Source organism: Cebus imitator, unplaced genomic scaffold, assembly GCF_001604975.1.
Source record: "Cebus imitator isolate Cc_AM_T3 unplaced genomic scaffold, Cebus_imitator-1.0 Scaffold537, whole genome shotgun sequence".
Lineage (NCBI taxonomy): Eukaryota > Metazoa > Chordata > Mammalia > Primates > Cebidae > Cebus > Cebus imitator.
Window position 1 is genome coordinate 872,866 of NW_016107852.1, and position 27,453 is coordinate 900,318.

General features: G+C 38.5%; 1 protein-coding gene and 1 non-coding gene across 14 annotated transcripts in view; both read left to right on the plus strand.

Moving 5' to 3' along the window:
* CCDC158 (coiled-coil domain containing 158) overlaps window positions 1–27,453 on the plus strand; it is a 119,505-nt gene that overhangs the window by 55,590 nt on the left and 36,462 nt on the right. For 11 of the 13 annotated variants that reach the window (XR_001820674.2, XR_005197749.1, XR_001820673.2 and 8 more), the window contains 6 exons: window positions 3,513–3,702; window positions 8,452–8,604; window positions 10,506–10,618; window positions 12,654–12,812; window positions 14,101–14,193; window positions 14,760–14,885. Coding sequence is in view for 10 of the 13 variants with exons in the window: in XM_017514775.2 (XP_017370264.1) it covers window positions 3,513–3,702; window positions 8,452–8,604; window positions 10,506–10,618; window positions 12,654–12,812; window positions 14,101–14,193; window positions 14,760–14,885 (834 nt within the window). In the remaining 3 variants the exon portion in view is untranslated. The remainder of the gene's footprint in view (window positions 1–3,512; window positions 3,703–8,451; window positions 8,605–10,505; window positions 10,619–12,653; window positions 12,813–14,100; window positions 14,194–14,759; window positions 14,886–27,453) is intronic. The other 2 variants (XM_017514766.2, XM_017514770.2) reach the window with 2 other exon arrangements.
* Window positions 9,266–9,371, plus strand: LOC119468943. The gene has a single exon (XR_005197754.1). It is a non-coding gene; the product is annotated as a U6 spliceosomal RNA (small nuclear RNA).

The following is a 27,453-nucleotide window of genomic DNA, read 5'->3' on the forward strand; positions in this document are numbered from 1 at the left end:
TTTTTAGTAGAGACGGGGTTTCACCATGTTGACCAGGATGGTCTCGATCTCTTGACCTCGTGATCCACCCACCTCGGCCTCCCAAAGTGCTGGGATTACAGGCGTGAGCCACCGCGCCCAGCCAAAACTCAAGTCTTAATGCCACATCCACTTCCCTCTATGATCCAGTAAGGAAAACAGAGCAGGAATCATAGCCCTAGAAGGTATGACTTCTCTCCTGGCTTCTGTCACCTCTTCAGAGTGGATACTGCACGTACTGATAGCAGAGAAGCAGAGTGACTTATTTCAATCACTGTGAGCCCTCAGAGCTAGAACTTTTTAAAAACGAATACATAATAATACTAAGGAAGGACTGAATTCTATCTGCTGGCCTCAAGAGGTGGAATGGGAGCAGCACTCGTCCTATGTATGTTGTGATGCCTCAGGTTGTCCCAGGGAAAGTCCTCCCCATTCCTTACTGCATGAGGCCAGCTGGATTTAGTGTGACAGTTGTCAGAGTGGCTAGGCAGGGATCAGAGAGCCCAGATTAGGATCTTTAACACCCAAACCTATCACAGGTGGGCAGTGAGACAAGCCTGTAGCTCCCCACCAATCCTTTTTGAACAGCCAAAAGCTTGTCACGTGGTTATATTTCAGATGTAACATTGGTCTCTACATTTAAACTGCTGCTATAGCAGTCAAATTGCATTAGCCAGTGTACTAAGGCCAGTAGGGAGATAATTTGGGGAGATAATATGATGACCAAAGAAAGTCAATATTTTTTCAAATGGCACTTATTTGGAAGGATCTATGTCAGTTCTATCCACTAGAAATATGATGTAAATGACATATATAATTTTCAGTTTTCTAGTAGACACATGAGATGTGAAATTTTAATAACATTTTATTTAGCTCATATTCAAAACATGGTGTTTTTGTATTACAATCAATATAAACCCTAGATCACCAAGATATTTTCTATTTTATTTTTATACAATGTCTTTCAAATTTGGTGTATGTTTTACACTTACAGCACATAGCTTAGATTGGCCACATTCCAGGTGCTCCAGAGTCATGTGCAGGTATTGTGTTATACAGCACAGACATACACCCTAGGAAAAGAGGGATCCCTCCTAGAAAGCCTTACAAACACAGATAGAGACCAGTTAGGAGGTACTGTGGCAATCCATATGAGAAGTGATGGCAGTCCAGACCTGGAGGTTGGGCAGGATTTGGTGAACAGCTGGATGTGAGGGGTGAGGGAAAGGGAAAGACATGGCGACTTTGTGAATTCAAACAGACTGGCAACATGGTAGTTCCTCTAATAGAGAAGAGTCAGAAAGGACGGCAGAGGAAAGCTCTCTGTGAAGAAGGAATAGGAATGTTTGGGTCAGAGTTTGCAGAAGCATGCCACACTAGAGGTTTCTGACAGTTAGTCGGAAATGCCAAATTAGAGTCGCCATATTCACATTCCGTACTCTATTCAAAGGACCAGATACTTTCACCACTGCAAACCACCCCAGTCTAAGCTCCCGCTTCTCTCGTTTGCTCTTCTAGTTGCCTTCTCACTGGTGTCCATGCTTCTCCTCCTACCCCCATGCCAACCACTGTTTTCCTTCATACTAGAGCCAGAGTTGTATGGTCTTTCTTTCTTTCTTTCTTGCTTTCTTGCTTTCTTGCTTTCTTGCTTTCTTGCTTTCTTGCTTTCTTGCTTTCTTGCTTTTTTTGAGACAGAGTCTCGCCCTGTCATCAGGCTGGAGTGCAGTGGCATGATCTTGGCTCACTGCAACCTTTGCCTCCAGGGTTCAAGCGATTCTCCTGCCTCAGCCTCCCAAGTAGTTGGGACTACAGCGACACGCCACCACACCCAGCAAATTTTTGTACTTTTAGTAAAGACGGGGTTTCACCATGTTGGCCAGGATTGTCTCAAATCTCCTGACTTTGTGATCTGCCCGCCTTGGCCTCCCAAAGTGCTGGGACTATAGGCGTGACCCACCGTGCCCAACCCAGAGTTGTATTTTAAAATCATTACACTACATCACTCCCATACTCAAAACTGTCTAAGGACTTCTTGACTCACTGAGAATGAATGCTCAAGTTCTTACATTGCCTCTTAGTATCCTGACCTTTCCCCTGGCCCCCCTCTGACTTCATCTCCTACTTACCCCAAGCTCGCTCTACTCCAGCCCTACTGATGTCCCTGCTGTTCCCCAGACATGTTACCTGTACCCAGAGCTCTTCCCAGGCTGTCCATGTGGCTTGTCCTTATGCTCCTTGAGCATAGGGAGCATCTGCTCCGATGTTGCCTCATCAGAGAGGCCTTTTTTTGCCAACTGTGGCAGGGTCCCCAAGACCGACCCCAGGCTTGATGATTCTGGGAGGACTTGCTAGACTCAGCATATAGTCATACACGAGGCCAGGATTTATTACAGTGAAAGGATACAAAGCAAAATCAGCAAAAGGTAAAGGCACATGGGTCAAAATCCAGAGAAAGCCAGGCATGAGCTTCCAAGAGCCCTCTCCTAGTAGAGTCATGCGGGACATGCTTGCTTCCCACCCCACCCCTACCCCCAGCAGAAACTGTGACAACACCTGTCAAGTGTTGCCAGCTAGGGAAGCTCATTAAAGCTCAGTACCTAGGTTTTCTATTGGATATTAGTCCCATTGGCCCCTCTGCCTGGCAAGTATCCAGATTCCAGGCCCCGCAGAAGGAAAGCAGGGGTTCAGCATAAACCACAGTGTTTGCACAGTTTAGGCACAGTGAGCCACTCTTATTAGTTAGGTTGGTGGGAACCCTCCCAGAATCCAAGTTCCTAGATGACAGCCAAGGGCAAAACTTGTAAGCAGGTCTTTCTAAGGAGGGCACCCAAACCTGCTATGTGAACTCGTTCTGCATACCAGGTTACTTGAAGTAGCAACCCCTCCCTCGCATTCATTCTGTACCCCTCACCTGCTTTTATTATTATTGCCATTCCTCTTACCTGAAATATTAAATATTTGTTTTCTTCTCTTCTTACTAGAGGAGGACATGAAGACAAAGACATGTTTTGTTTATTGCTACCCAGGGCCAGGACTAGGGTAAGGTAAGTGAGGTGCCCAGGTGGGAGGCCCTCACCTAGCTGCCTCACTCGCATTACCCTAGTCATAGCCCTGCTTCTATATCCCTTGCATGTAAAATAGTGCCTGCCACAAAGAAGGTTCTCAATATGTATTTTTTGAATGAATGGAGATAGAAGAGGAATAATGAAATGTTGGTGCAAGCAATACTAGGAATTGACACCTAAGGTTAAAAGAAAGTAAAATATTTTTCCTACTTTCTATTGGTGCTTTATAATAAAATACAAATTTAGTGTACTGAGAAGCATTGAAAAGATAATAAATACAGATGGAACACAGATAGGAGCCAGAAAATGATATTAAGTAAGAGACTGTTGTCAGATTTTAGGACTGTGTTAGCAGATATCAATTGTAACTATACATGTGCCTATTTTTTATGTCTGTATCTATCCTTTGTTATTTATCCATATATTTAGATTTTAAAAGATAAAAAAGATGCAAAGATCCGGGAGCTTGAGGCCAGAGTGAGTGATTTGGAGCTGGAAAAGGTGAAGCTGGTGAATGCAGGCTCTGAGCGGCTCCGTGCAGTGAAGGACATCAAACAAGAGAGAGATCAATTATTAAATGAGGTGAAAACGAGTAGGAATGAATTAAACAATCTTTCAGGTATGTTGCTTCAGCTTAAATCCTACTAAAAAATAAGAGTCTTATCAGTGAAGCCCAATGTAGACTCTAGCACAATCACAAAAGAAGAGTATTTCACTCACATGGCAAACATGGATAGCTATGCTGCCCCCATGGAGTTATTCATAGCATGAAATCTCATAGTTCTCATGAAGAGCTCCCACATCTTACACTTACTGACCTGAACTTTAGTCAGCTCTCAGTGTACTGGAAAATCTGCACTGAGTTTTCAAGAGAAGGGTGAGGTATCCAGGTTCCAGGCTTCCAAAAGGAAAACAGGTATTCAGCATAAATCGCATTGTTTGCACAGACAGTTTTGTTTTTATTGAAGTGGAAACCTTGAGTCCTTTGAGCCAAATAGCTTAATTAGAGGTTGAATAATGATGTGATGTGAAAATAGACTTGTGAATTTATTGAAAGGAAAAATCCACAGCCTTATATTAAACAGTGAAACACTCCAGTTTCTGATTGTTATGTGTATTAGTCCCTTCTTGCATTGCTGTAAAGAACTACCTGAGACTGGATAATTTGTAAAGGAAAAAGGTTTAACTGACTCACAGTTCTGCAAGCTGTACAGAAAGTTTGTCTGGGAGGTCTCAGGAAACTTACAATCATGGTAGAAGGTGAAGGGGAAGCAATTACATCTTCACATGGCAGCAGGAGAGAGAGAGCGAGAAAGAGAGCACGCAAAGGGGAAGGTGCTGCACACTTTCAAACAGCCAGATCTCATGAGAACTCGCTCACTTTCACAAGAACAGTAAGGAGGAAATCTGTCCCCATGACCCAGTCACCTTCCACAAGGCCCTTCCTCCAACACTGAGAATTACACATGGACATGAGATTTGGGTTGGGACACAGAGCCAAACTGTATCATTCTGCCCCTTGACCGTCCCAAATCTCATGTTCTTCTTATGTTTCAAAACACAATCATACCTTCCCAATAGTCCCCCAAAGTCTTAACTCATTCCAGCATTAACTCAAAAGTCCAAGTCCAAAGTCTCATCTGAGACAAAGCAAGTCCCTTCTACCTATGAGCCTGTAATATCAAAACAAGTTAGTTGCTGGTAGATGCTTCTATTCCAAAAGAGATAAATTGACCAAAACAAGGGGACTACAGGGTCCATGCAAGTCCAAAACCCAGCAGGGCAGTCATTACATTTCGAAGTGTTGAAATAATCTCCTTTGAATCCATGTCTCACATTCAGGACACACTGATGTAAGGGGTGGGCTTCCAAGGTCTTGGGCAACTCTGCCTCTGTGACTGTACAGGGTACAGCCCCCACTGCTACTTTCACAGCTGGCACTGAATGCCTGTGACTTTTCTAAGCACACAGTGCAAGCTGTCAATGGATCTACCATTCTGGGGTCTGGAGGTCAGGGGCCTTCTTCTCATAGCTCCATAGGGCAGTGCTCCAGTGGGGACTCTGTGTGGGGACTCCAACCCCACATTTCCCCTCTGCAGAGGTTCTCCATGAGGGCTCCACTCCTGCAGCAGACTTCTGCCTGGACATCCAGGCATTTCCATATATCCTGTGAAATCTAGGTAGAGGCTCCCAAGCCTCAACTCTTGCCCTCTGTGCATCTGCAGGCAGAACACCACATGGAAGCTGCCAAGACTTGAGACTTACACTTTCTGAAGCAACAGCTTGAGCTGTACCTTGGCCCTTGTTAGCCACAGTTGGAGCTAGAGCAGCTGGGATGCAGGGCACCATGTCTCAAAGCTGCACAGAGCAGCAGGGCTCTGGATCTAGCCCACAAAACCATTCTTCCCTTCTAGACCTCTGGGCCTGTGATGGGAGTGGCTTCTGAGAAGGTCTCTGAAATGACCTACAGGCATTTACCCCATTGTCTTGACTATGAACATTTGGATCCTCTTTACTTATGCAAATTTCTGTAGCCTTGAATTTCTCCCCAGAAAATGGATTTTTCTTTTCAACTGCACGGTCGGACTGCAAAATTTTCAAACTTTTATGCTCTACTTCACTTTGAAATATAAGTTCTAGCTTCAGGTCCTTGTTTTTTTTTAATGCAAATGAGCATAAGCTTTTAGGAGCAGCCACGCCTCATCTTGAACACTTTGCTGCTTAGAAATTTCTTCTGCCAGATACCCTAAATCATCTCTCTCAAGTTCAAAGTTCCAGTGATTCTTAGAGCAGGGGCACAATGCCACCAGTCTCTTTGCAAAAGCATAGCAAAAGTGATCTTTACTTCAGTTCCCAATAAGTTCCTCATCTCCATCTGAGACTTCCTCAGCCTGAACTTCATTGTTCATATCACTATCAGCATTTTGGTCATAACAATTTAACAAGTTTCTAAGATGTTTCAAACTTTCCCACATCTTCCTGTCTTCTGATCCCTCCAAACTGTTGCAATCTCTATCTGTTACCCAGTTCCAAAGCTGCTTTTACATTTTCAGTTATCTGTAGAGCAATACTCTACTTCTCTGGGACCAATTTTCTGTATTCATTTTTGCATTGCTATAAAGAACTACCTGAGACTGAGTAATTTGTGAAGAAAAAAGGTTTAATTGACTCACAGTTCTGCAGGCTGTACAGGAAGCATGGCTGGGAGGCTTCAGGATACTTACAATAATGGTAGAAGGTGAAGGGAAAGCAAGCACATCTTCACATGGCAGTAATAGGAAGAAGGGAGCGAGAGAGAGAGAGAAGAGGGAGGTGCTACACACTTTCAAACAACAAGATCTCATGAGAATTCACACTATCACAAGAACAGCAAAGGGGACATCCTTCCTCCTGATCCAGTCACCTCCCCTGAGGCCCCTCCTCCAACACTGGGAATTATAATAGGACATGAGATTTGGGTCAGAATAAAAAGCCAAACCTTACTAGTATGGTATGAAATATCATGTACTTCATAAAGCCAGAAGTTACTGAGCGTTTACTATGCAAGACACTGTGATAGAACCTGGAAAGCCCACATGAAGCTCACAGTCAGTGGGAAGATAAGCCTAGATGGAAATGGGTGAATAACCAGTGGGTGAGGCACAGTGAAAGTGTATTGAGTACAAAGATAGCACAGAGGACAGAGAATTTACCTCCTATAGGAAGTGATGTCTGCACTACATTTGGAAGAGGAAAAGAAATTTGGCAGATGAAAAAGAGGTGCAAGGGACATGCCAGGCAGAGAGAACATTATGGGCAAATGTGTGAAGGCAAGAAATATCAAAATGTGACCTCAAATGTATTAGTTGGAGCAAAAGTACAAATGAATGAGGGCTATGAAATAAGGCTATGAAATAAGACTAGTTAGAGCCGGGCAATGTGGAGCCTGCAAAGGATATTAAGTAGTAGATTTTTGTCATCAGATTTTAGATGGACTGTGTTAGCAGTAAATTAGAGAAAATAAAGGCAGACCAAGCAGTTAAGGAGGATTTTGCAGTAGTCCCAGATAAATAAAATGAGGACATGAACTAAGGCAGTGGCAGTCAGAATGGAAGGAAAGAATTAATATTTTTGGAGGTTAAATCAATAGGACTTAGTGATTGGAGGGATTAAATACAGATTTCAGGATTTTAGTTTGTGCTATTGGAAAAGCAATGACAGCAACTTAGAGAGGGAACCAGAAGGAAAGACAGCTTGAGGGCTAGAAATTGAGATGTAGTCACTGTGAGGCAGTTGGTTTCAGGTGGCATGAGGACATCTACATGAAGATGTCTGGCTAAATGGAACTGGAGCTTTGCTCCTTTTATATATAAATCTAATTCTATAAATAGATACATAAAATTAGTGCACGCATGCACGTGTGTGTGTGTGTGTGCGCGCATGTGTGTGTATTCTAGTACATGGAATGATTAGTTTGTGCCAGGTATTTTTTTTATTTATTATACTTTTAAGTTCTCGGGTACATGTGCAGATTGTGCAGGTTTGTTACATAGATATACACGTGCCATGGTAGTGGTTTGTTGCATCCATCACCCCATCATCTACATTAGGTATTTCTCTTAATGTTATCCATCCCCAACCCCCCCACCCCCTGCTATTCTTCCCTTAGCTCCCCACCCCCCAGTGTGTGATGATGTTCCCCTCCCTGTGTCCAAGTGTTCTCATTGTTCAACACCCACTTATGAGTGAGAACGTGAGGTGTTTAGTTTTCTGTTCTTGTGTCAGTTTGCTGAGAATGATGGTTTCCACTTTCATCCATGTCCCTGCAGAGGACATGAACTCATCTTTTTTTATGGCTGCATAGTATTCCATGGTATATATCTGCCACATTTTCTTTATCCAGTCTATCCTTGATGAGCATTTGGGTTGATTCCAAGTCTTTGCTATTGTGAACAATGCTGCAATAAGCATAGGTGTACATGCATCTACTGGAGATAAGTCAGATAAGATACACGGCAGCCTCAGGTTACTTACAGTGTCGTGGAGATTCATCAACCGGCAGATGGTAGTTAAAGCTGCTGTAGTGGGCATGGTCATCCAAGAAGGTTTAAGATGAAATAACAGCAAACTAATTACAATGTTTGGGAGAAAACAATGAGTAATAAGTAGGTAAAGGAGGAAAAGGATCCACCCAAGCAGATTAAAAAGAAAATGTCATATCCCTGGAATTATGTATATACATCTCATTTCTGTAACAAGTGAAGATGTAATTTAATGAGTTCTCTTCCAGTTCTAAAATTCTGTGATCATTCATTACAAATAAAATATACTTCATAACAGTGGGATAGAAAAAAGTAATCATCTATCATTGATTATCACATTTGTATAGAGGAGTATGAAGTCTTAAAAAAGAATTTCCGAAACAAAAGTGAAGAGATGGAAATGACTACAAATAAGCTGAAAGTGCAATTAAAATCTGCACAGTCTGAACTAGAACAAACAAGAAATACATTAAAGTCAATGGAAGGATCTGATGGTCATGGTATGCTCTATTAAATTTTAAATTATTTCTCTGTTTTTAATTTAATGGTCTAAATTTGTTAAAACACAAACCCAAGTACATTACCTACCACCTTTTCACAGTGCTAGATGATGTGAGAAATATATAATAGTAGGTATTAATGATGGATGTTATGTAGCAGTTGTTAATTCTTTTTAGGTAAATTGCCATGGGCTTAATTTAATTCCTAAACTATCTGAATCTTTCCTTTCCTGTGGCTATTTCGGTAATTTCTAACAGATCTCAATATCTATTAATGTCAAGTAATTATTTTTAAGGATATAAATATCGGTTAACACTAATTTCCATTCAACCCCTTATTTTTCAACATGTACATTATATAAACTGTAGGTCTGTGGCTAGTTGGCAGTTCTTGATTCCTTCACTGTGATAAAAATGGGAAGGAATCCTGGAAATTGAATTGTTAGGCGAGGGGACCCTTCTCACCACCTAGACTTACTCTGTTTTTACTTTGCTGCCCATACTAATGCAGAGAGATAAAAAGGTTATCTTCCAGTTCATGTTATTCATATAATTGTTCACAAGACCATACATATTAGCTGACCATAAGAATTAATATTTATCTAATTAAAGTATACATTTTTCCATTTTTCAATATTTTTTAATGTCAAGATTTGTTATTGTGCTTGCTTTGACAGCACATATACTAAAATTAGAACAATGTAAAGAAGATTACCATAGTCTCTGTGCAAGGATGACCACAAATTCTGGTTGTGTTTCATATTTTGTGTGGTTTGGCCCTTTGCTGGTTAACACTGAGAAATTTGTTGAGTTTAGAGAAGTCACTTGAGAGGCCTTTTGAGGGTCTGCTGCCTCTGCTCCCCAGACAGCAACCCTGCCTCACTGTCAGGCATCTTCACAGCCATGCCAGGGACATTACATTTATTAAGTTACCTAGAGAACCCTTGTATTTTAATTCAAATTCTTGATTTTATTTATTAAATCAGCTTAAAATGAAAAAAATTTTTGAGAAAATTACCTTTCAAGGCCAACAATGATCCACTTAATCAGACCATAATTCTTCAAAGTGGTGAGAAAATGATGTCAGCCTTTTAGTCTATTAATAAAATCAGTATAGTGTCAGTTTAACCCTGTTTTTGACAGTTTAGATAGAACTATATCTTGCTAAGGAGAAGTCACACCTTTCATTCTGATAGCTTGTTTATAATAAATGGTACATTTTTTTTTTCTTTTTAGCCTCCAAGTTATAGTCAGACTAGACTCAAAGCTGTGGCATTTTCAAACCTTTTTCCTCAGCTGACTATAAGAGAAAAGAGTCAGACATGCTTATGCTGGCAATTTGATTACTCAGATGGTAGTGAGTTCCAAACGCATGACAAAAATTATGAGAATAAAAATTGAAGAGTCTGTGATATCACTGGACCCTTTAAAAAGATATGCTAGATGTCTTGTGCAGTATTTTAAATATGAGTTTGTAGAAAAATCATTTTAGTAATAATATAATATATATTATTCTTTATGTGACAGCCTCCATATCTATACACATACACACACATATATATTATATATTTCCCTACATGTGTAAGTATGAGTTTAGTCAGTGTTACTGTTATTACTAGAAAGGTGGCAATGTATCACGGTCAATGAAATTAATCCCAATAGCCCTACAAAACATGATTATATATATGTTTTCCAGCTCAGAAATCTCTAGTAGTAGCTAAACATTATTATATTCCAGTATTATGAAAACCGAAGACCTTTGTCCATGATCTTTCCCTTGAAACTGCCCAGGTACCTTGGAGGATCAATCTTGTCACCTTCTCATAAAATTTAACCATCAAATTACCATAGTCTGTCAAACTTGAGAACCTAAGGCATAGTTTGCTCTTTTTCTTTCCCAGCTATGAAAGTGGCAATGGGGATGCAAAAGCAAATCACAGCCAAAAGAGGTCAGATAGATGCCCTTCAGAGCAAGATACAGTTTTTGGAAGAGGCAATGACAAATGCAAATAAGGTGGGTCGCTGTCTTGAGTGAGGAAACCAACATGTTCACCCTTGGGTAGACCGTAAGGCAGAATAAGATGAAGCAGAGATGCAAAGAGCAAGGGGAAAAGGAAAGTTTATTTCTGAGTGAACAAGGGAAAAGTTCCTGGAAAAGCATTTGAGGAGGATGTTGAAAAACAGCCACTATTTTAAACGTGGGAAATAGGAAAAAGAACATTCCTGGTAGAGGCAAGGAATGATTATAAACAAAATACAGAGAGTTCCATTATAATGTGACATAATGTTCCTAAAAATCACTGTGCTATGCAAAATTGTGTAATTAAAACCACAAGGCTTATGAGAACAATGAGATTAGGAGCATCACACTAACAAATTTCATTAGTGACACATAAAAAATAGAAACCTAGTAAAAACAATAGCAGTTTTACACATGTTAAATTGTTTAAGAAATTTATAAATACAACGATGAGTATAGCGGTTTGTCCTGAAAATGGCCTGAAGTTTTCTTAAGTATATATGCAGCTTGTATGTTACTGTGGAGGGGTAGGAGAGTTTCCTGTAACACCAGATGTAGATGGATGTGGTTTATAATACATGGTAAAGATGAGGTAGCCGCTAGGTGAGTGTGAGGAGTGTGCATGTAGGCTTCTTGTGTATTCCTATGCAGCTGTGTTTAGCTATGTTGAGTTTTCTGCATTGACCTGGTGTTTCTCATGAATGAGACTCATTCATGAATAAGCAACTATGAAATTTGCCTAATGCTCAAATGTTCCCTGATATATCCATCACTTTGGAACAAATGTATATTTCAAAAGAAGATTTATAACAGAACTGATTGTAACAGGTGAAAAAGCAAATGACAAGTAGAAAATAAGTACAACCAAAGTAATTGCTAGTTTACTATCCATTGTAGGCTGCCAAAATACTTCTGAGTGCAGCTAAATATTAGCAAGTATAAACCCACATTTGTGCATACCCCTTATCACATAGACTTGTTTCTTCTTTCTTTCTTTATATTTATTCTTTCTCATTTTTTCTTTCTTCCTTTTCTGTTACCCTGAATTTGTTTTTTTCTCTTTCACCATTTTTTTCTTGCCTTTGGGAACCCAAAGCAGTGCTTATCCTCCCTGATGGTACTTAGGGCTTTAGAAGGTTACTGCCTGCTCTCAACAAAGATACCTGCCCTGCCTAAAGGAAAATATTCATTATAGCTCTATGATATTCCCTCCAAACAAAAAGGGGAAAACCTATACAATTAATCCGTCTTTCCTTCTGAAGCCTTTTCTGCCTAATCTAATCAGAAAAGGAAAACTTATTTGCATATTACAGTAGCAACACCTTCTACCTTATTTACAGTAAACATTTTTCACTATGAAGACATTTAAAGACATGTAGATTCAACAAACTGATGTCTGTATTTTAATTGACAACTATACATTTATTATTTTTGTATACATATTCCATAGTGCTTTTCTGGAGGGATGAACAAATTTTAATGAAATGTTGTTTAATAGCAGAGACTATTGTATGAGTAAGCTCATTGTCGTCATTGGGCTGTTAAGTGACTTGAGGGCAGGAACTATATGTCTTATACATTTTTCTGTCATAGGTTCTGCAGTAGGAATTTGTGAAATGAATATTCAACCCTGAAACAAAATAGAAATCCATAAAACTTTCAAGTAATGCATCTTTTAACAATCTCTTATGTTGTTTAAAATAAATTTTAGTAAAATTTGGTATATGGTTATTTGATGCCAATTCACTAAAACACTGTCTTTTTATGACAGTATAGTTATTTCATATTTCATAGATTTTATCAAAGATTTATAAGCTTAGAAAGAGGTAATAAAACCAGGGATTAAAATAAGAGGAAGTATATAGTAATCTCCTAGCAGCTCCCAACCCCAACTCAGAAACAATTAAATAGCATATGAATTAAACTTATCTAGTTCAGGGTCCTTTAAATAAAAAGTTTATATTTCCATCACCTTTCAGCTTCTACATCAGCAGATTATTTCTGATATTTTTCTCCCATATAATTGTAGGAGAAACATTTTCTGAAAGAAGAGAAGAGTAAACTCAGCCAGGAATTGAATACTGTTGCTACAGAAAAAAACAAAATGGCTGGGGAGCTGGAAGTTCTGAGATCTCAGGAACGCCGTTTGAAAGAAAAGGTTACTAATATGGAAGTTGCTCTGGATAAGGTGATTATTAACTAAACATATAAAGTAATTATCGACTAAATAGTTATTTAGTTATTAACCAAACAGAATTGTTCTGAACAAAAGCTCTATGTAGATAGGAACTGAGTTTATCAATTCATATTGTATCCCAATCACCTAGCACAAAGGAAAACTCTATCCTATAGAGAAGGCTCTTCTGACTTTTAAAATGTAGTCATAATGCTTACTTTTTGCTAAGTTTTCTTTTTCAGGCTAACATAGTCACAGGAGCAGTAAGATCCAAGATATAAGATGTTCCTGATATCCTTAGAGGCCTGAATAAGTAAAAATGCCTCCGTGAACACCTGACTTAGCACCAAAAAGTGACTTGGACATTTGGTAGAATACAATCTCTTACTAATGCCAATAAAATGATAAAGTAATGTTAATGACTAGCGCTTTGTGGGGTCCAGAAAGTGCAGGGAGGAAACACAGCTTAAAGAATGAGGATTAGTGATACTGTTTGTCACTGCCATTTATTGTAGAGAAATAAATATCTTATCCTGTCACCTAGAAACTCTAGAAACCTAAAATTTTACCAAAACCATCCTTGATTGCTAAGAAAACAGAGCCTATGGTTAGATAAAAGAATTTGCGATCTCACCTCTGTTACCTTTTTTCTTAAAACATGCTATGTTGACTCTATGAATTTTAGTTGTGGGTTTTTGTTTTTGTTTTTTTGAGATGGAGTCTCGCTCTGTCACCAGGCTGTAGTGCAGTGATGTGGTCTCGGCTCACTGCAACCTCCATCTTCTGGGTTCAAGCGATTCTCCTGCCTCAGCCTCCCGAGTAGCTGGGACTACAGGCACATGCCATCATGCCCAGCTAATTTTTGTATTTTTAGTAGAGATGAGGTTTCACCATGTTGGCCAAAATGGTCTTGATCTTTTGACCTCGTGAGCCGCCCATCTTGGCTTCCCAAAATGTTGGGATTATAGGTAAGAGCCACTGCACCAGGACATTTGTGGTTATTTTAATATAAATTTTTATACTTTGGCAAAGCTGTTTCCTCACTCCATCCTTAGTTCATTCATTGTTTTGAGTGCCCTTCACATACTGAAAACTATGTATTTGCTGGGGGCACAAAGGATGAAAACATGGCCTCCAGTTACACATAGTTCACTGAATAAAACAGATAAATAGATAATTGTAATATAGTTTGGTAGAAGGGCAGGAAGATTCCTTGAAGAGATGGCAGCTCTGCATTTATAGGTTAATAAAATAAAAGTGCATAAAAGAAGATAAACCACTTATGATTGCTTGATTGTAGGCATCTTTGCAGTTTGCAGAATGTCAAGATATAATACAGCGTCAGGAGCAAGAATCAGTCCGCTTAAAACTTCAACACACTTTGGATATAAAAGTAAGGTCATCATGAATAGTAGTTTAAGCAAAAATTATGCCTTTGTTTGATATGCTTTTATATTTTTTTGTGAACCTTAGATACACATTCAAGTATATTTCAACATAACCTGATACTATTAATAGCAATGATAAGATCTGTACATTGTTGCATACTATACCTATTCTTTTCCTATATGGTAACAAATAGAAGCACCACTATCCTTAGCTTAAAATAAGTGAGTGAAATATAAACAAGTTTCACTAGTACCTGCATGGGAATACCCAAAGCAAGAGTTTTCCATGCCCCAGAGTCAAGCAAGTACAAAACCCTAAGTGCAGATATATTGGCTTGTTTGGGGATTAACAAAAGTGATATAATCTATATGACAAAACATGTTTTTATAAAATAGTACATTTTACACTGAAATATATGTCTATTTTAAGAAGTATACTTTAAAGTGACAGACACATTTTAAAATCTCAGTAATGGATTTGCCTGTGAAATCAAAAAATACATTTTGATTTCATAATTCTTTACAGTTGTAGGTTGGCAGTTATTTTCCTCACCTCTGTATTGTTTTCCAGGAACTTCAGGGCCCTGGTTACACCTCAAATTCTTCAATGAAACCACGCCTTCTCCAGCCAGCATCTGTCACTCGTTCTCATTCTAATGTACCATCTTCCCAATCTACAGCCAGCTTCCTGTCTCATGTAAGTAACCAATCTTATGATCCATTATGCAAATAACATATATGTAAGTAATTTTAAATTGGAAAGAATTGCACTGAAAAGTAGTATCTCTATATTCATAGCATTTTCAATTACTAGATTTTAAATTTGTACATTTTCCTATAAATTCAGTGGAGTCCAGGTGAATAAAAATATTTTCTTTACTATTTGGTGTTTTCTCATCTTCAATTCTTTGGTTATTTCCATCACAAGCATTTCCAGATTACAAAGCACATAGTGAGATGGCTAAAATAAGCATCACTTCAAAAGCCAAAGGCAAGTTGGTAGTATATTTAAAATTCTACCAAAATGAAAATTATTTGTTATATGTGGCTTTTTGTTAACTTATTCATAACATGAAAATTTTATTAATTGTAAGATACTTTTATTCCCTTTAATTAAAATATTAGAAACTTTGGAATTTTTTTAGTTTAACCTTTTATACTTTTAATGCTCAGAAAAAAAATATGTGCAATGTAAAATTCAAGCCTTCTCTTCTCTGAAGATATGTATTTCTGGAACCACAAATCCCTTGAAACCATTATTCAACTGTTAAGAAGTAAGACATTCCAAAAATCACACATGAAAACCAATTAAATTAGTTAAAAGTCCTATCTTATATATGGCAATAGGATCACCAGTAATCTGTTATTTTACCTGTAATATTTAAATGAAAATTATGTACTATTTGAATGACTAAAATAGAGTCCTCTCACATACTTAAGATGTCGGCATTGAAAAATAAGCTATCACACAACAATAGAATAATAGTATTAGTGTTAGACGTTAAACATGTTTCTCTCTGGAGACTGGAATTCAGAGATGCACAGGGAAAGGGCAGGAAACTGGTACTTTTGGTTTTAAGTGTTATGAAATCATTTTACTTTTAAAAATAGACATGTTCCATTGATAAAAATTAAATTACCCTCCCCTTTCCAAATATAATTCTACAAATCAAACAACAACAAAGAACATTTTACCAGGAGTCACTGGAACGATATTTTAACTTTTTTGTGTGACCTTGGGCAAGTCAGTTAAATATATTGTGCCTTAGTCTTTTCATCTGTAATGAGTAGTCTGGACAAGATGACCTCTAGGGTCACCAAGAATGATTAGCTCTAAAATTCCATGATTTTTAATTACCCAAAAGCTATTAGATTTTGCCCAGCTGCTTAATATATAGATTGTACTGGATTATAAAGAATCTTATCCATCACTGAAAAAGTACTAGTCATTAGTTTAACTTTAAATTTTAATTTATTTATTTATTTATTTATTTTTTCCTGAGACAGCATCTTGCTCTGTTACCCAGGCTGGAGTGCAGTGGTGCAATCATGCTCACTGCAGCCTGAACCAGCCAGGCTCAAGCAATCCTCCTATCTTATCCTCCCTAGTAGCTGGGACTACAGGTGCATGCCACCACGCCTGGCCAATTTTTTTATTTTTTATAGAGACAGAGTTTCACCATTGCCCAGATGGGTCTCAAACTCCTGGGCTCAAGCAGTCCTCCCATCTTGCCCTCCCAACGTGCTAGTATTACAGGTGTGAGCCATTGCTCTTGGCCTCAACTTAAGTTTTTAAATAATAATTCTAATGGAAAAAATGAACGACGTTTAAAAAATATACTGTCAGACATGCTTTATACAATTAATTCCTTCTCATAAAAATGTTTATTATATAATTTTACACAATAAAAGTAACATTCATTCTTTATTTTGTTCACTGATGTTTGCCAAGTACCTAGAACAGTGTCTAGCATATATTCAATGAATATTTATCTCATGGATGAATGAATTCACTGTAGAACATTGTCTTCAGCTTTCCATTATTTCCACTGATAAGTCAATTGTAAATCTCGTTGTTGCTGTTTTGGAGGTAGTTTTTTCCTGTTTTTAAGATTCTCTCTTTGTTTTAGTATGTAACAGTTTGCCTATCATGTGCCTAGATGTGCTGGTCTTTCTATCTGTCTTTCTTAGAGTAGTGGTCTTCCTGATATGTGGATTGAAATCTTCATCAATTTGAGAAAATTTTCATCCCTTATCTGCTCAGTTTTTCTTTCTCTATTTTCTTTTTCCCTCTGGGACTCTAATAACACGGATTAATTTTTTTCATCATGCCTTATATATCTTTATATTCTTTTCACTTTTGCTCATCCTTTTGTCTCTCTGTGCTTCAGTCTTGTTTTTTTCTGGCCTATTTTCCAGATAATTAATTCTCCCTTCACCTGAGTCCAATCTATTAAACCCATCAATTAAGTTTTTCATTTTAGAAAATGTGATATTTAGTACTAGAATTCCATTTAATTCATGTTTTTTATTCCATTTCTTTACAGAAATTCTCAATGTTATCGTGTGTGTGTGTGTGTGTGTGTGTGTGTGTGTGTGTGTGTGTGGTACATGTATGGTCCAAATGTTTGTGTTACCCCAAAGATTTATATGTTGAAACCTAAACCCCAGGGTGGACCTCTGGGAGGTGATTGGGTCATAAGGGCTCTGCCCTCACAAATGGTATTAGTGTCCTTACAAAAGAGGCCTGAGAGAGCTTGTTTGCCCCTTCTCACATGTGAGGACACATAGAAGGTGCCATCTATGAGGAAGAGCTCCTCACCAAATGCTGAATCTGCTGGCATCTTGATCTTGCACTTCTCAGCCTAAACTGTAAACAGTAAATTTCTGTTGTTTATAAATTACCCAGTCTATTTTCCTATAACAACCCAAACAGAGTAAGAAAATAACTGTTTTAAAAATCAGCTTATGATAATTCTATTATTTGAATCCCCTCTGAGCCTGTTACAATTTTTTCCCTTGGTTTCTAGTCACATTGTTGTTGGGTCTCTCTGCTTCCTCTTTAAATAATTGAGTCTGGACATTGTATGTGAAAAAGTTACAGAGATAATTTTGTGTTCTAGACAGTTTTCTTTGTTTATGGAGGATTTACATTTGCTCCTGGCTAGTAGCTAAACCAAGGGCACTAACAGTCCCTCATCACTGTAATTTATTTAGGGATTGAAGTGATTCAGATTAAGTCTCTTATCCTCACAGCCTGAGGTTTACTGCCTAGCCTCCACCTCTTTGGTATAGTTCCCATTTTTATCCCTCTAGCTTCTTGATTACGCCAAAAGCTCATCTTATTCCCTCACCATCTCAGCTGCCTCTTTTAGAAATGACAAGTGAAAATCCTATGCTTCTCTGGATTTTCTTTGTTCCAGATGTTGGCCCCATAAATTTTCCCTGCCTTGGTAGCTCTCTAATGCTGTCAGACAGACTAAAAAAAAAATATTTTGTATACGTTTGTATACTAAAAATATTTTGCATACTTTTCTTGTGAATTCTCAACAGAAGGGTTGATCTGTCATTCCTTATAAGAGAATTCCTCTATTGTTATCCCTTGTTTGTACAGTTTTAGATATTATCTATAAGCTTCTATTGTAGAATATAAAAATGTTTTACACAGATACACATTTCTTTTCCCTGAATAAGTCCCCACATGTAACTACATCATAAATTTTGGTTAAATCATATTGACTGTTCAAATTATTATGACTGTGTAGATGGTTTCCTAGCTGAACTGTGTAGTGAACTATGATTATATTTCCTTTTTGTCTTTAGATTTAATAATCATTTTGCTTTTTTCTTTATTTAGTTTTCTAGATACCTAGACCTGATTATCCCTTAAAATTCTCTGAAGAAAACTCTTAATACTGCTTTTAGTATGAGTCAAATAATCAGATATTTTAGCAGCTCTTGTATTTGCTTATGTATTCACAAATTATGTATGTGTGTATTTGAGAGCCCTCCCTACTCCTCTTCCAGTCTGGACTGGTTGTTCTCTAGGCTTGCTGCAGGATTGCCTTCTTGGATTTTCCTTTTACCCAAGTCTCAGGAATTCCCTTCATCTTTTTTTTTTTTTTTTCCTGATATTTAGGCTTAACTCCGTTTCTTGGTTTCTTTCTTTTGATGGAGCACATAATGCAGCGACTTTCTGTGAAAATGCACATTTCATTTTTAGAAGTGTTTTAAAACCTTGCATGTCTGAAAATGCCTTTATTCTTCACCTACATTTGATCGATGCTCAGAATTTTGTTGCCTTTGTGCCATTTTGATTCCAGAGCCGTTGTATATCACCCGTTTTTTTCTTTCTTAAAGCATTTGGAATCTTTTCTTTATCTTTAGTATTCTTTCAGAATAATCCCCACTTGGGGATATTCTTTTTTTTTTTTCCTTATTTTGTTTTTCAGCCTTTATTTTAGATTCAATGGGTACATGGTGCAGGTTTGTTACCTGGGTATGTTGTGTGATGCTGAGGTTTGGGGGTACAAGTGATCTCATCACCTAGGTACTGAGCATAGTACCCAGCAGTTTTTCAACCCTTCCCTCCCTACCTCTTTTATTAGTCACCAGCGTCTGTTGTTGCCATCTTTATGTTCATGAGTACCCAATGTTCAGCTCCTACTTGCAAGTGCGAACATAGAGTATTTGGTTTTCTGTTCATGTGTTAATTGGCTTAGGATTATAGCCTCCAGCTATAATAGAGGCTTCAAAGTATATTATTTCACTCTTTTTTATGGCTACATAGTAGTCCATGGTATATATGTACCACATTTTCTTTATCCAATCTGCTGTTGATGACCACCTAGGTTTATTTCATGTCTTTGCTCTTCTGAATAGTGCCGCAATGATAATACGTATGCATGTGTCATTTTGGTTAAATGATTTGTTTTCTTATAGGTGTATACCCAGTAATGGGACTACTGGGTTGAATGATAGTCTGTTTAAATTCTTTAAGAAATCTCCAAACTGCTTTCTACAGTGGCTGAACCAATTTACACTCCCACCAACAGTGTATAAGCATTCACTTTTCTGTGTGTCCTTGCCAACATCTTGTTTTTTGTTTTTTGACAAGGGGGTCTTATTTGATCATTTTCTTCCCTTTGTTTTCAGTTCTTTCCAGAATTTTCAATTATATCTCCTGGATTGATTCTCTGATTTTCTTTAATTTTGACTTTTTTTTTTTTTTTTTTTTTTTTTTTTTTTTTTTTTTTTTTTTTTTTTTTTTTTNTTTTTTTTGAGATGGAACCTCACTCTGTGAGGCCCAGGCTGGAGTGCAATGGTTCAATCTTGGCTCACTGCAAACTCCGCCTCCCAGGTTCAGCAATTCTATTGCCTCAGCCTCCAGAGTATCTGGGATTACAGGCGTGCGCCACTATGTCCGGCTAATTTTTTGTATTTTTAGTAGAGATGGGGTTTCACCATATTGGTCAGGCTGGTCTTGAACTCCTGACCTTGTGATCTGCCCGCCTCGGCCTCCCAAAGTGCTGGGATTACCGGTGTGAGCCACCATGCCTGGCCCCATCTTCTCGTCTTTTATTCCCACCTTTTGAGAAATGTTTTTCAATTCTGTCTTCCAAACAATTATTGAATTTTGTATCATGTACTTTTTTAATTTCCAGGAACCATTTTTTTGTTGTTTTTTAAAAGGTCTTCTCTTTAAATAGCTTTCTGTTCTTTCATGGATGCAACACTTTCCTGGTTTTGTTTGGTTGGTTGGTTGGTTGTTTGGTTGATTGGTTTTTTGAGATGGAGTCTCACTCTGTCACCCAGGCTACAGTGCAGTGGTGCAACCTTCCTCAAGCAGTTCTTATGCCTCAGCCTCCTCAGTAGCTGGGATTGTAGGCACCCACCACCATGCCCAGCTAATTTTTGCATTTTTAGTAGAGATGGGGTTTCACCATGTTGGCCAGGCTGGTCTCCAACTCCTCACCTCAAGTGTTCCACCTGCCCCAACCTCCCAAATTATTCAGGTTACAAGTGTGAGCCACCGTACCCAGCCAATACTTTCTTGTTTCTCTTTAAGGATATTAACATTGGTTTTTAAATAGTTTTTTCTGTTACCTGAATTATTAATGTTTCTTGGAATTCATTGTTTTGTTTTTGTAGAGGCTTTCTTTTCATGCTTGGTGACCCTTGGATGTCTATCCATATTTAAGACTGAGGCCCTAAAAACCTATCCAAAGCTTTATGTAAGGTTTCAGAGTTTGTCAAGTGGTAGATGGTTAGGTATTGCTTTTTTATTGAGAGACCCCAAAATTTTCTATAGTTCTTTATTCTTGGGCCAGTTTCCCTAAGGTGGGATCTCTTATTCCTGACTTGTAGGTATAAGTCAGTCAGAATTCTGTGAAGTGAGTGGGAGAGGAAGTCTAGGGTAACTATTAATATCTATCTATCTATGCAGTCTCACTTAATACTCATATTTAACATTTGCAACCTTATTCCTGCTATACCAGATAGATATCTCTATAGAGTCCAAAATCCTTTGGTTCCGCCTTACTCAAAGATTAAGTCTCTAAATTCATTTAGGGGAAAAGAATAAGTAATCACCTGAGTATTTAGAGACAGTTTCTGGAATTCTAACAGCTTTTCCTGTAGACTTAGCCAGTCCTCCAATTTTGCTGCCCTGTTTCTTACCCTGGGCTTTGAAATACATGATGCAAATCAAAACCGCATTGACATACCATCTCACGCCAGTTAGAATGGTGATCATTAAAAAATCTGGAGACAACAGATGCTGGAGAGGATGTGGAGAAATAGGAACGTTTTTACACTGTTGGTGGGAGTATACATTAGTTCAACCATTGTGGAAGACAGTGTGGCAATTCCTCAAGAATCTAGAAATAGAAATACCATTTAACCCAGCAATCCTATTACTGGGTGTGTACCCAAAGGATTATAAATTGTTATAAAGACACATGCACACCTATGTTCATTGCGGCACTGTTTACGATAGCAAAGACTTGGAACCAACCCAAATGCCCATCAAGGATAGACTGGATGAAGAAAATGTGGCACATATACACCATGGAACACTATGCAGCCATAAAAAAGGATGAGTTCAGGTCCTTTGCAGGGACATGGATGAACCTGGAAACCATCATTCTCAGCAAACTGACACAAGAACAGAAAACCAAACACCGCATGTTCTTACTCATAAGTGGGAGTTGAATAATGAGAACACATGGACACAGGGAGGGGAACATCACACACTGGCGTCTGTTGGGGGTGGGGGGCTAGGGAAGCAATAGCAGCGGGTAGGTAGGTTGGGGAGGGATAACATTAGGAGAAATATCTAATGTAGGTGATGGGGGGATGGAGGCAGCAAACCACCATGACATGTGTATACCTATTTAACAATCCTGCAAGATCAGCACATGTACCCCAGAACTTAAAGTGTAATAAAAGAAAAAAGAAGAAAAGAAAACTCAGAGGCAGGGTAGCTTGCTTCACACTGGCAATTTCTGTGCAGGTACTTTAAGTTTTAACTTTGTTTTGCTAAATTAATTATGAATTATTCGTTTGCCTGCTGTCTCCCAAAATTTTGTCAGCATTACTAATCTAATGTTATCTGTCTTTTCTTCTTTATCCTTCTTAATTCCTTTAGTGTCACTTTAATGTGGTCTAGCATAGTACAGAAATTAATGTTAAGCTTAGAAGCAGAATATATTTGCATTGTTCTATATTGCCCCTTCATTTATTATTTATTTTAGTCTCTTTATTTTATGATTCTAATAATAGCTTTACTGAAAACTCCTTTGCCAGGCACTGTGCAAAGTACTTTTGTAGATTAGTTCATTTCCCACAACTACCCAACATGAGGTAATTGCTATTGTTATACCTATTTTACAAACTGAAAAACTGAGGCTTGAAGAAGCTAAGTGACTTACACATGGTTTACACAGCAAGAATACAGTTGAGGCTGGGCATTGTGGTTCATGCTTGAACTTCCAACACTTTGAGAGGGCTGAGGCAGGAGGGTTGCTTGAGACCAGGAGTTTGAGACCAGCCTGGGCAAAGTAGTGAGACCTCATCTCTACAAAAAATAATTAAAAAAAATTATTTAGGTATATTGGCATATGCTTATAGTTCTAGTCTGGAGGCTGAAGCAGAAGGATTGCTTGAGCCCATGAGTACAAGGTTGCAGTTCCTGGGCAACAGAGTAGGACTCTCTGTCTCAAAAAAAAAAAAAAAAATTCAATTGAGACAAGACTTATCCAGACAGCCTAGTCCAGAACTTATGTCCTTAACTATTATGCTGTACTGTTTCTCTACATTACATAGCCGACTGATGTTTATAAAAATAATTTTTTAACTTGATAATATACATACCCTACAAGAACTATTATTGCATTTCATTAGTCTTTGTGAATGAGGATCATGCAGTTTTAAATATTCAAAGGCATTTGAAATTATCCACGTGATTTTACTGTGTTATAAGTAAGAAAATAGGAAAACCAGAAAGGTAATATTATATGATTTGGTCCAAACTCAAATACCTGGAACATGCAGGTACTGTATCTTTGTGTGTGTACACACATACATATATACATACATATATATAATTGATAGTTTGATATAGGAGCATTTTAGATTAATATTTTAAATAGTGGTTATTTTAACATAAGACGTAAAATATATCTAAGATAATAGAATTGATTTTGGTTATGTATCAGATTCCATTCCTATGCACTATAGTTTGTTATTGCTGTGCTTAATCTTTGCCAATGAAATATACATGACTGGCAAGATTTTTAGCAACACTTCATAACTTTTTTCCTGTTTCCTACCCATCTATTCCTAATATACTATGTAAACTGTATACTTATATTCCATTTTCATTACAATGTTCTAAAAGGAATATAAATATAAATATAAGAGTTGGGTTTGGGACAGACATTCTCAAAATAGAATGGTTGAATTCAAACTGAATGAGATCGAGGTATTATTTTTAGCTTTTTCATTTATCTTCTATCTTCGGAGAATGGAGACAGAACTGGGTGAGGAGTACACTTTCCCAGGCCTTACTTACCTTACATCATGACTCATAAGTTTGCCTGTAATAGACTTAAGGCCATCAGAAAAAGCAGTATTGGAGAATAGGGAAGTACATTAGAGATACAATTTTTTTAAAATTTTAGAAACAAGTCCAACATAAAATGATTTCAGAGTCAATGATATTGGAGTCAGAATGTAATAGGAAACTAACCAAACCACAAAATAAACCTTAAGTTTAACAACTTAATGTATAAGCTTATATTCTTCCCATATCACAAAAAGCTTGTACAAGTTTTGCCCTGTAAATATATGTGCCCTAGAAATAGCCTTAATGTGTATCCTAAGGCAGCAGGCCCCAACCTTTTTGGCACCAGGGACCTGTTTCATGGAAGACAGTTTTCCCATAGAACAGGTTAAGGTGGTGGGTGGATTGGGGATTATTCAAGTGTATTACATTTATTATACACTTTATTTCTATTATTATTACGTTGTAAGATATAATGAAATAATTATACAGCTCACCATAATGTGGAATCAGTGCGGTTCCTGAGGTTGTTTTCCTGCAACTGGATGGTCCCATCTGGGGGTGATGAGAGACAGTGACACCTGAAGTGTGCTTGTGTCCAGTCTACTCCCTGATCTCTTTTTGGTTGCTGTCACTGCAGAAAACACTGCTTTACAAAGGTGGGCTGTTGAAAATGGAAGAAGGCTATTCCAAGCTTTTGTGGCAATCTCAGGATATTCTGCCTTTACTTTAATACAGAACACAGGGAGATTTGAAGTTGCCTCAAACATACTTTTAAGGTCACTGTCATTTGCAATCTCAAGCAGTTGATCCTCTTCTAGCATGGAGAAAGCCGATTCACCTGGTTTATTCACAAATGGGTGGTGGATCCATTCCTTCCCAGGTCAGAGGTCTTTTGTGGTTGGGAAGTAATCCTTGAACTCTTTTGAAAGCTGAGATAGGTGATTATGCACCAGCTGGGAGAAAGGAGACCCTGGTTCAGCCTCTTTCAAAACCTCTGGTAACTTTGGCACATGTCAAAAATCCTAATGTTCACTTGTTGCCCCCATAATTCCAGTTGACTTTGAATGCAGCCCCTTTATCTGCCAACTTGAACACAGTTGTTGTTCTCCCCTGAAGTGACAGATCGAGTTTGTTGAGCAAGTTGAATATTTCACACAAGTAAGCAAGTTTTGTGACCTATTCTGTGTCACTGAAATGTGCTGCCAGTGGTGACTTTTTCAGAAACAAATCTCTGGAGCGGCTCTCATAACCCAAAAACTCTGGTCAGTGATCTACCTTTAGAAAGCCATCTCACTTCTGTGTATAAGAGAAGAGGTGTGTGCCCTGCATCCATCTCCTTGCAGAGCTGCGTGAACAGATGAGTTAAGGGCATGTACTTTAATGTGGTTGATAGTTTTAATCACATCCTCCAAAACGTTATGAAGTTTAGTGACATTTTTCGGCCAGTCAGCGTCTCTCTATGGATGACACAGTGCATAGACTCACATTCAGAAGCGACCTCTTTGACCCAAGTAGTGAAACCAGAAAGCTGTCCAGTCATGGCATTCTCTACATCCATGCATATACCAACACAAAAGGACCAGTTTTCCTGATATTTACTCATTCAAAGACTTGACTAGTTCTGCAGCTGTGGTGTTGGTTGGCAGCAAAAGCACACATAACATGTGCTCGTGCCCATCCTCCTGAAAAATATATAGCACAAAAACAAGCATTTGTTGCCTTGTTGTCAACATCTGTAGACTTTTCAATCTGGATTGTATACCATGGTGACTCATTAACCCTCTCTAACAGTTGTGCCCCAGTATCCTCTGCTCTTTCATCAGTCTATCTAGTTATGGTGCTAGCCAAAAGAGGAGCACATGCCACCTTTTGAACCGCAGCCTCTCCTAAAAGTTCACAACAAGTGTCCTTAGCAGCAGACAGGATCAGTTCTTCACCAATAGTAACGGGCTTCTTAGCTTTTGCAATGTGGTTAGCCACTAAGAATGATGCTCTCGGTGCAGACACATTTGATGAAGTGGTGGCCTTCAACAATTGCTTGTTTTTCATGTTCACGTTTTTTTTTTCTTTTGAGAAACTCCTAAGGCTTGTCTTTTAATGCAAGGTGCTTGGTCTCCATGTGATGAAGCAGTTTTGAAGGTTTCATGGCTTCATTCGATAGCCGATCACCACATATTATAAAAAGAGGGCTTGGAGAATGTGAATTATCTATTGCAGTGAACCCATAATTTAAGCAGGACTCTTGATATTTTCTTTTCAATGCAGCTTTCTTTTCATTGGCAGCTTTAGAGCCTTCTGCTGTCTCATCATTGGGTCTTTGTCCCTTTTCCAAGAAGCTCTCCAGTGATGGTTGTTTTTATTCATTTTGGCTAGGGTTAACTTATGGGCTTACTAAAACTGTGACTGAGACAAGTATGTAGTGCAGAAAAGAGGCACAGACAAAGTGGTAAATCAAATAATGGGCAGGACACATGGACTAAAATAGGTGTTGGATTCTGACTTAAATCCTGCTACCAGATGCAGCTCTACAGTTGAAGTACACAACTCACTTACCACTGTAAAGCCAGCCACCAAATGCAGCTTAATTGTCACTTGCCACACACTGTTAGGGTTTTAATAAGTCTGGAAGCAATGGATTTATGCAGTCATCCCTCTCTGCTAACGTTTATCTGTATTTGCAGCCATTCCCCAACACTAGCATCACCGCCTCAGCTGCACCTCAGGTCATCAGGCATTAGATTCCCATAAGGAGTGTGCAACCTACATCTCTTACATGTGCAGTTCACAAGAGGGTTCACACTCCTATGAGAATCTAATGCCACTGCTGATCCAACAGGAGGTGGAGCTGAGGTAGTAATGTGAGTGATGGGGAGCAGCTGTAAATACAGATGAAGCTTCATTCATTCTCATCACTTCCTGCTGTGTGGCCCTATTCCTAACAGACCGTGGACCAGTACTGGTTCTGGGTTTGGGGACTCATGTTCTAAGGGTCAAAGGATTGGCATGTTGGGGAGCATGATCCTTTGCTCCTTTGCTGGGCGCTGGTAACTTCAGCAAGAGCATGTGTTTATTTATTTACAAGCCTGATAAAATTGTGTGTAACAATATTTTAGAACTATTTCCTAGCTATTTTCTTTCTTTTTCTTTTTTTTCCCTTGAGACAGAGTTTCACTCCTGTTGCTGAGGCTAGAGTACAATGGTACGATCTCAGTTCACTGAGAGCTTCCAGGTTCAAGCGTTCCCCTGCCTCAGCCTCCCGAGTAGCTGGGATTACAGGTGTGCACTACCACACCCAGTTAATTTTTTGTAGTTTTAGTAGAGACAGGGTTTCACCATGTTGGCCAAGCTGGTCTCGAACGCCTGACCTCAGGTGATCTACCTGCCTTGGCCTCCCAGAGTGCTAGGATTACAGCCACGAGCCACCGTGCCTGGCCATGCTGTTTTCTAATTTTAAAAAGTGTATTTTGCTCATGTTATAAATCAAAACATATTTCCCATGAATTAACCAATGAAGTATTAAAAATGAATTAATAAAACCATTATAAGATATACAAACATTAAAAAGAAAGATTGATAATTCTGACTAAATAAAACTTAAATTGGCCAGGCATGGTGATTCACCTGGGAGCACTTTGGGAGGTGGAGGCGGGAAGATTGCTTGAGCCCAGGAGTTGGAGACCAGGCTGGCCAAGATGGC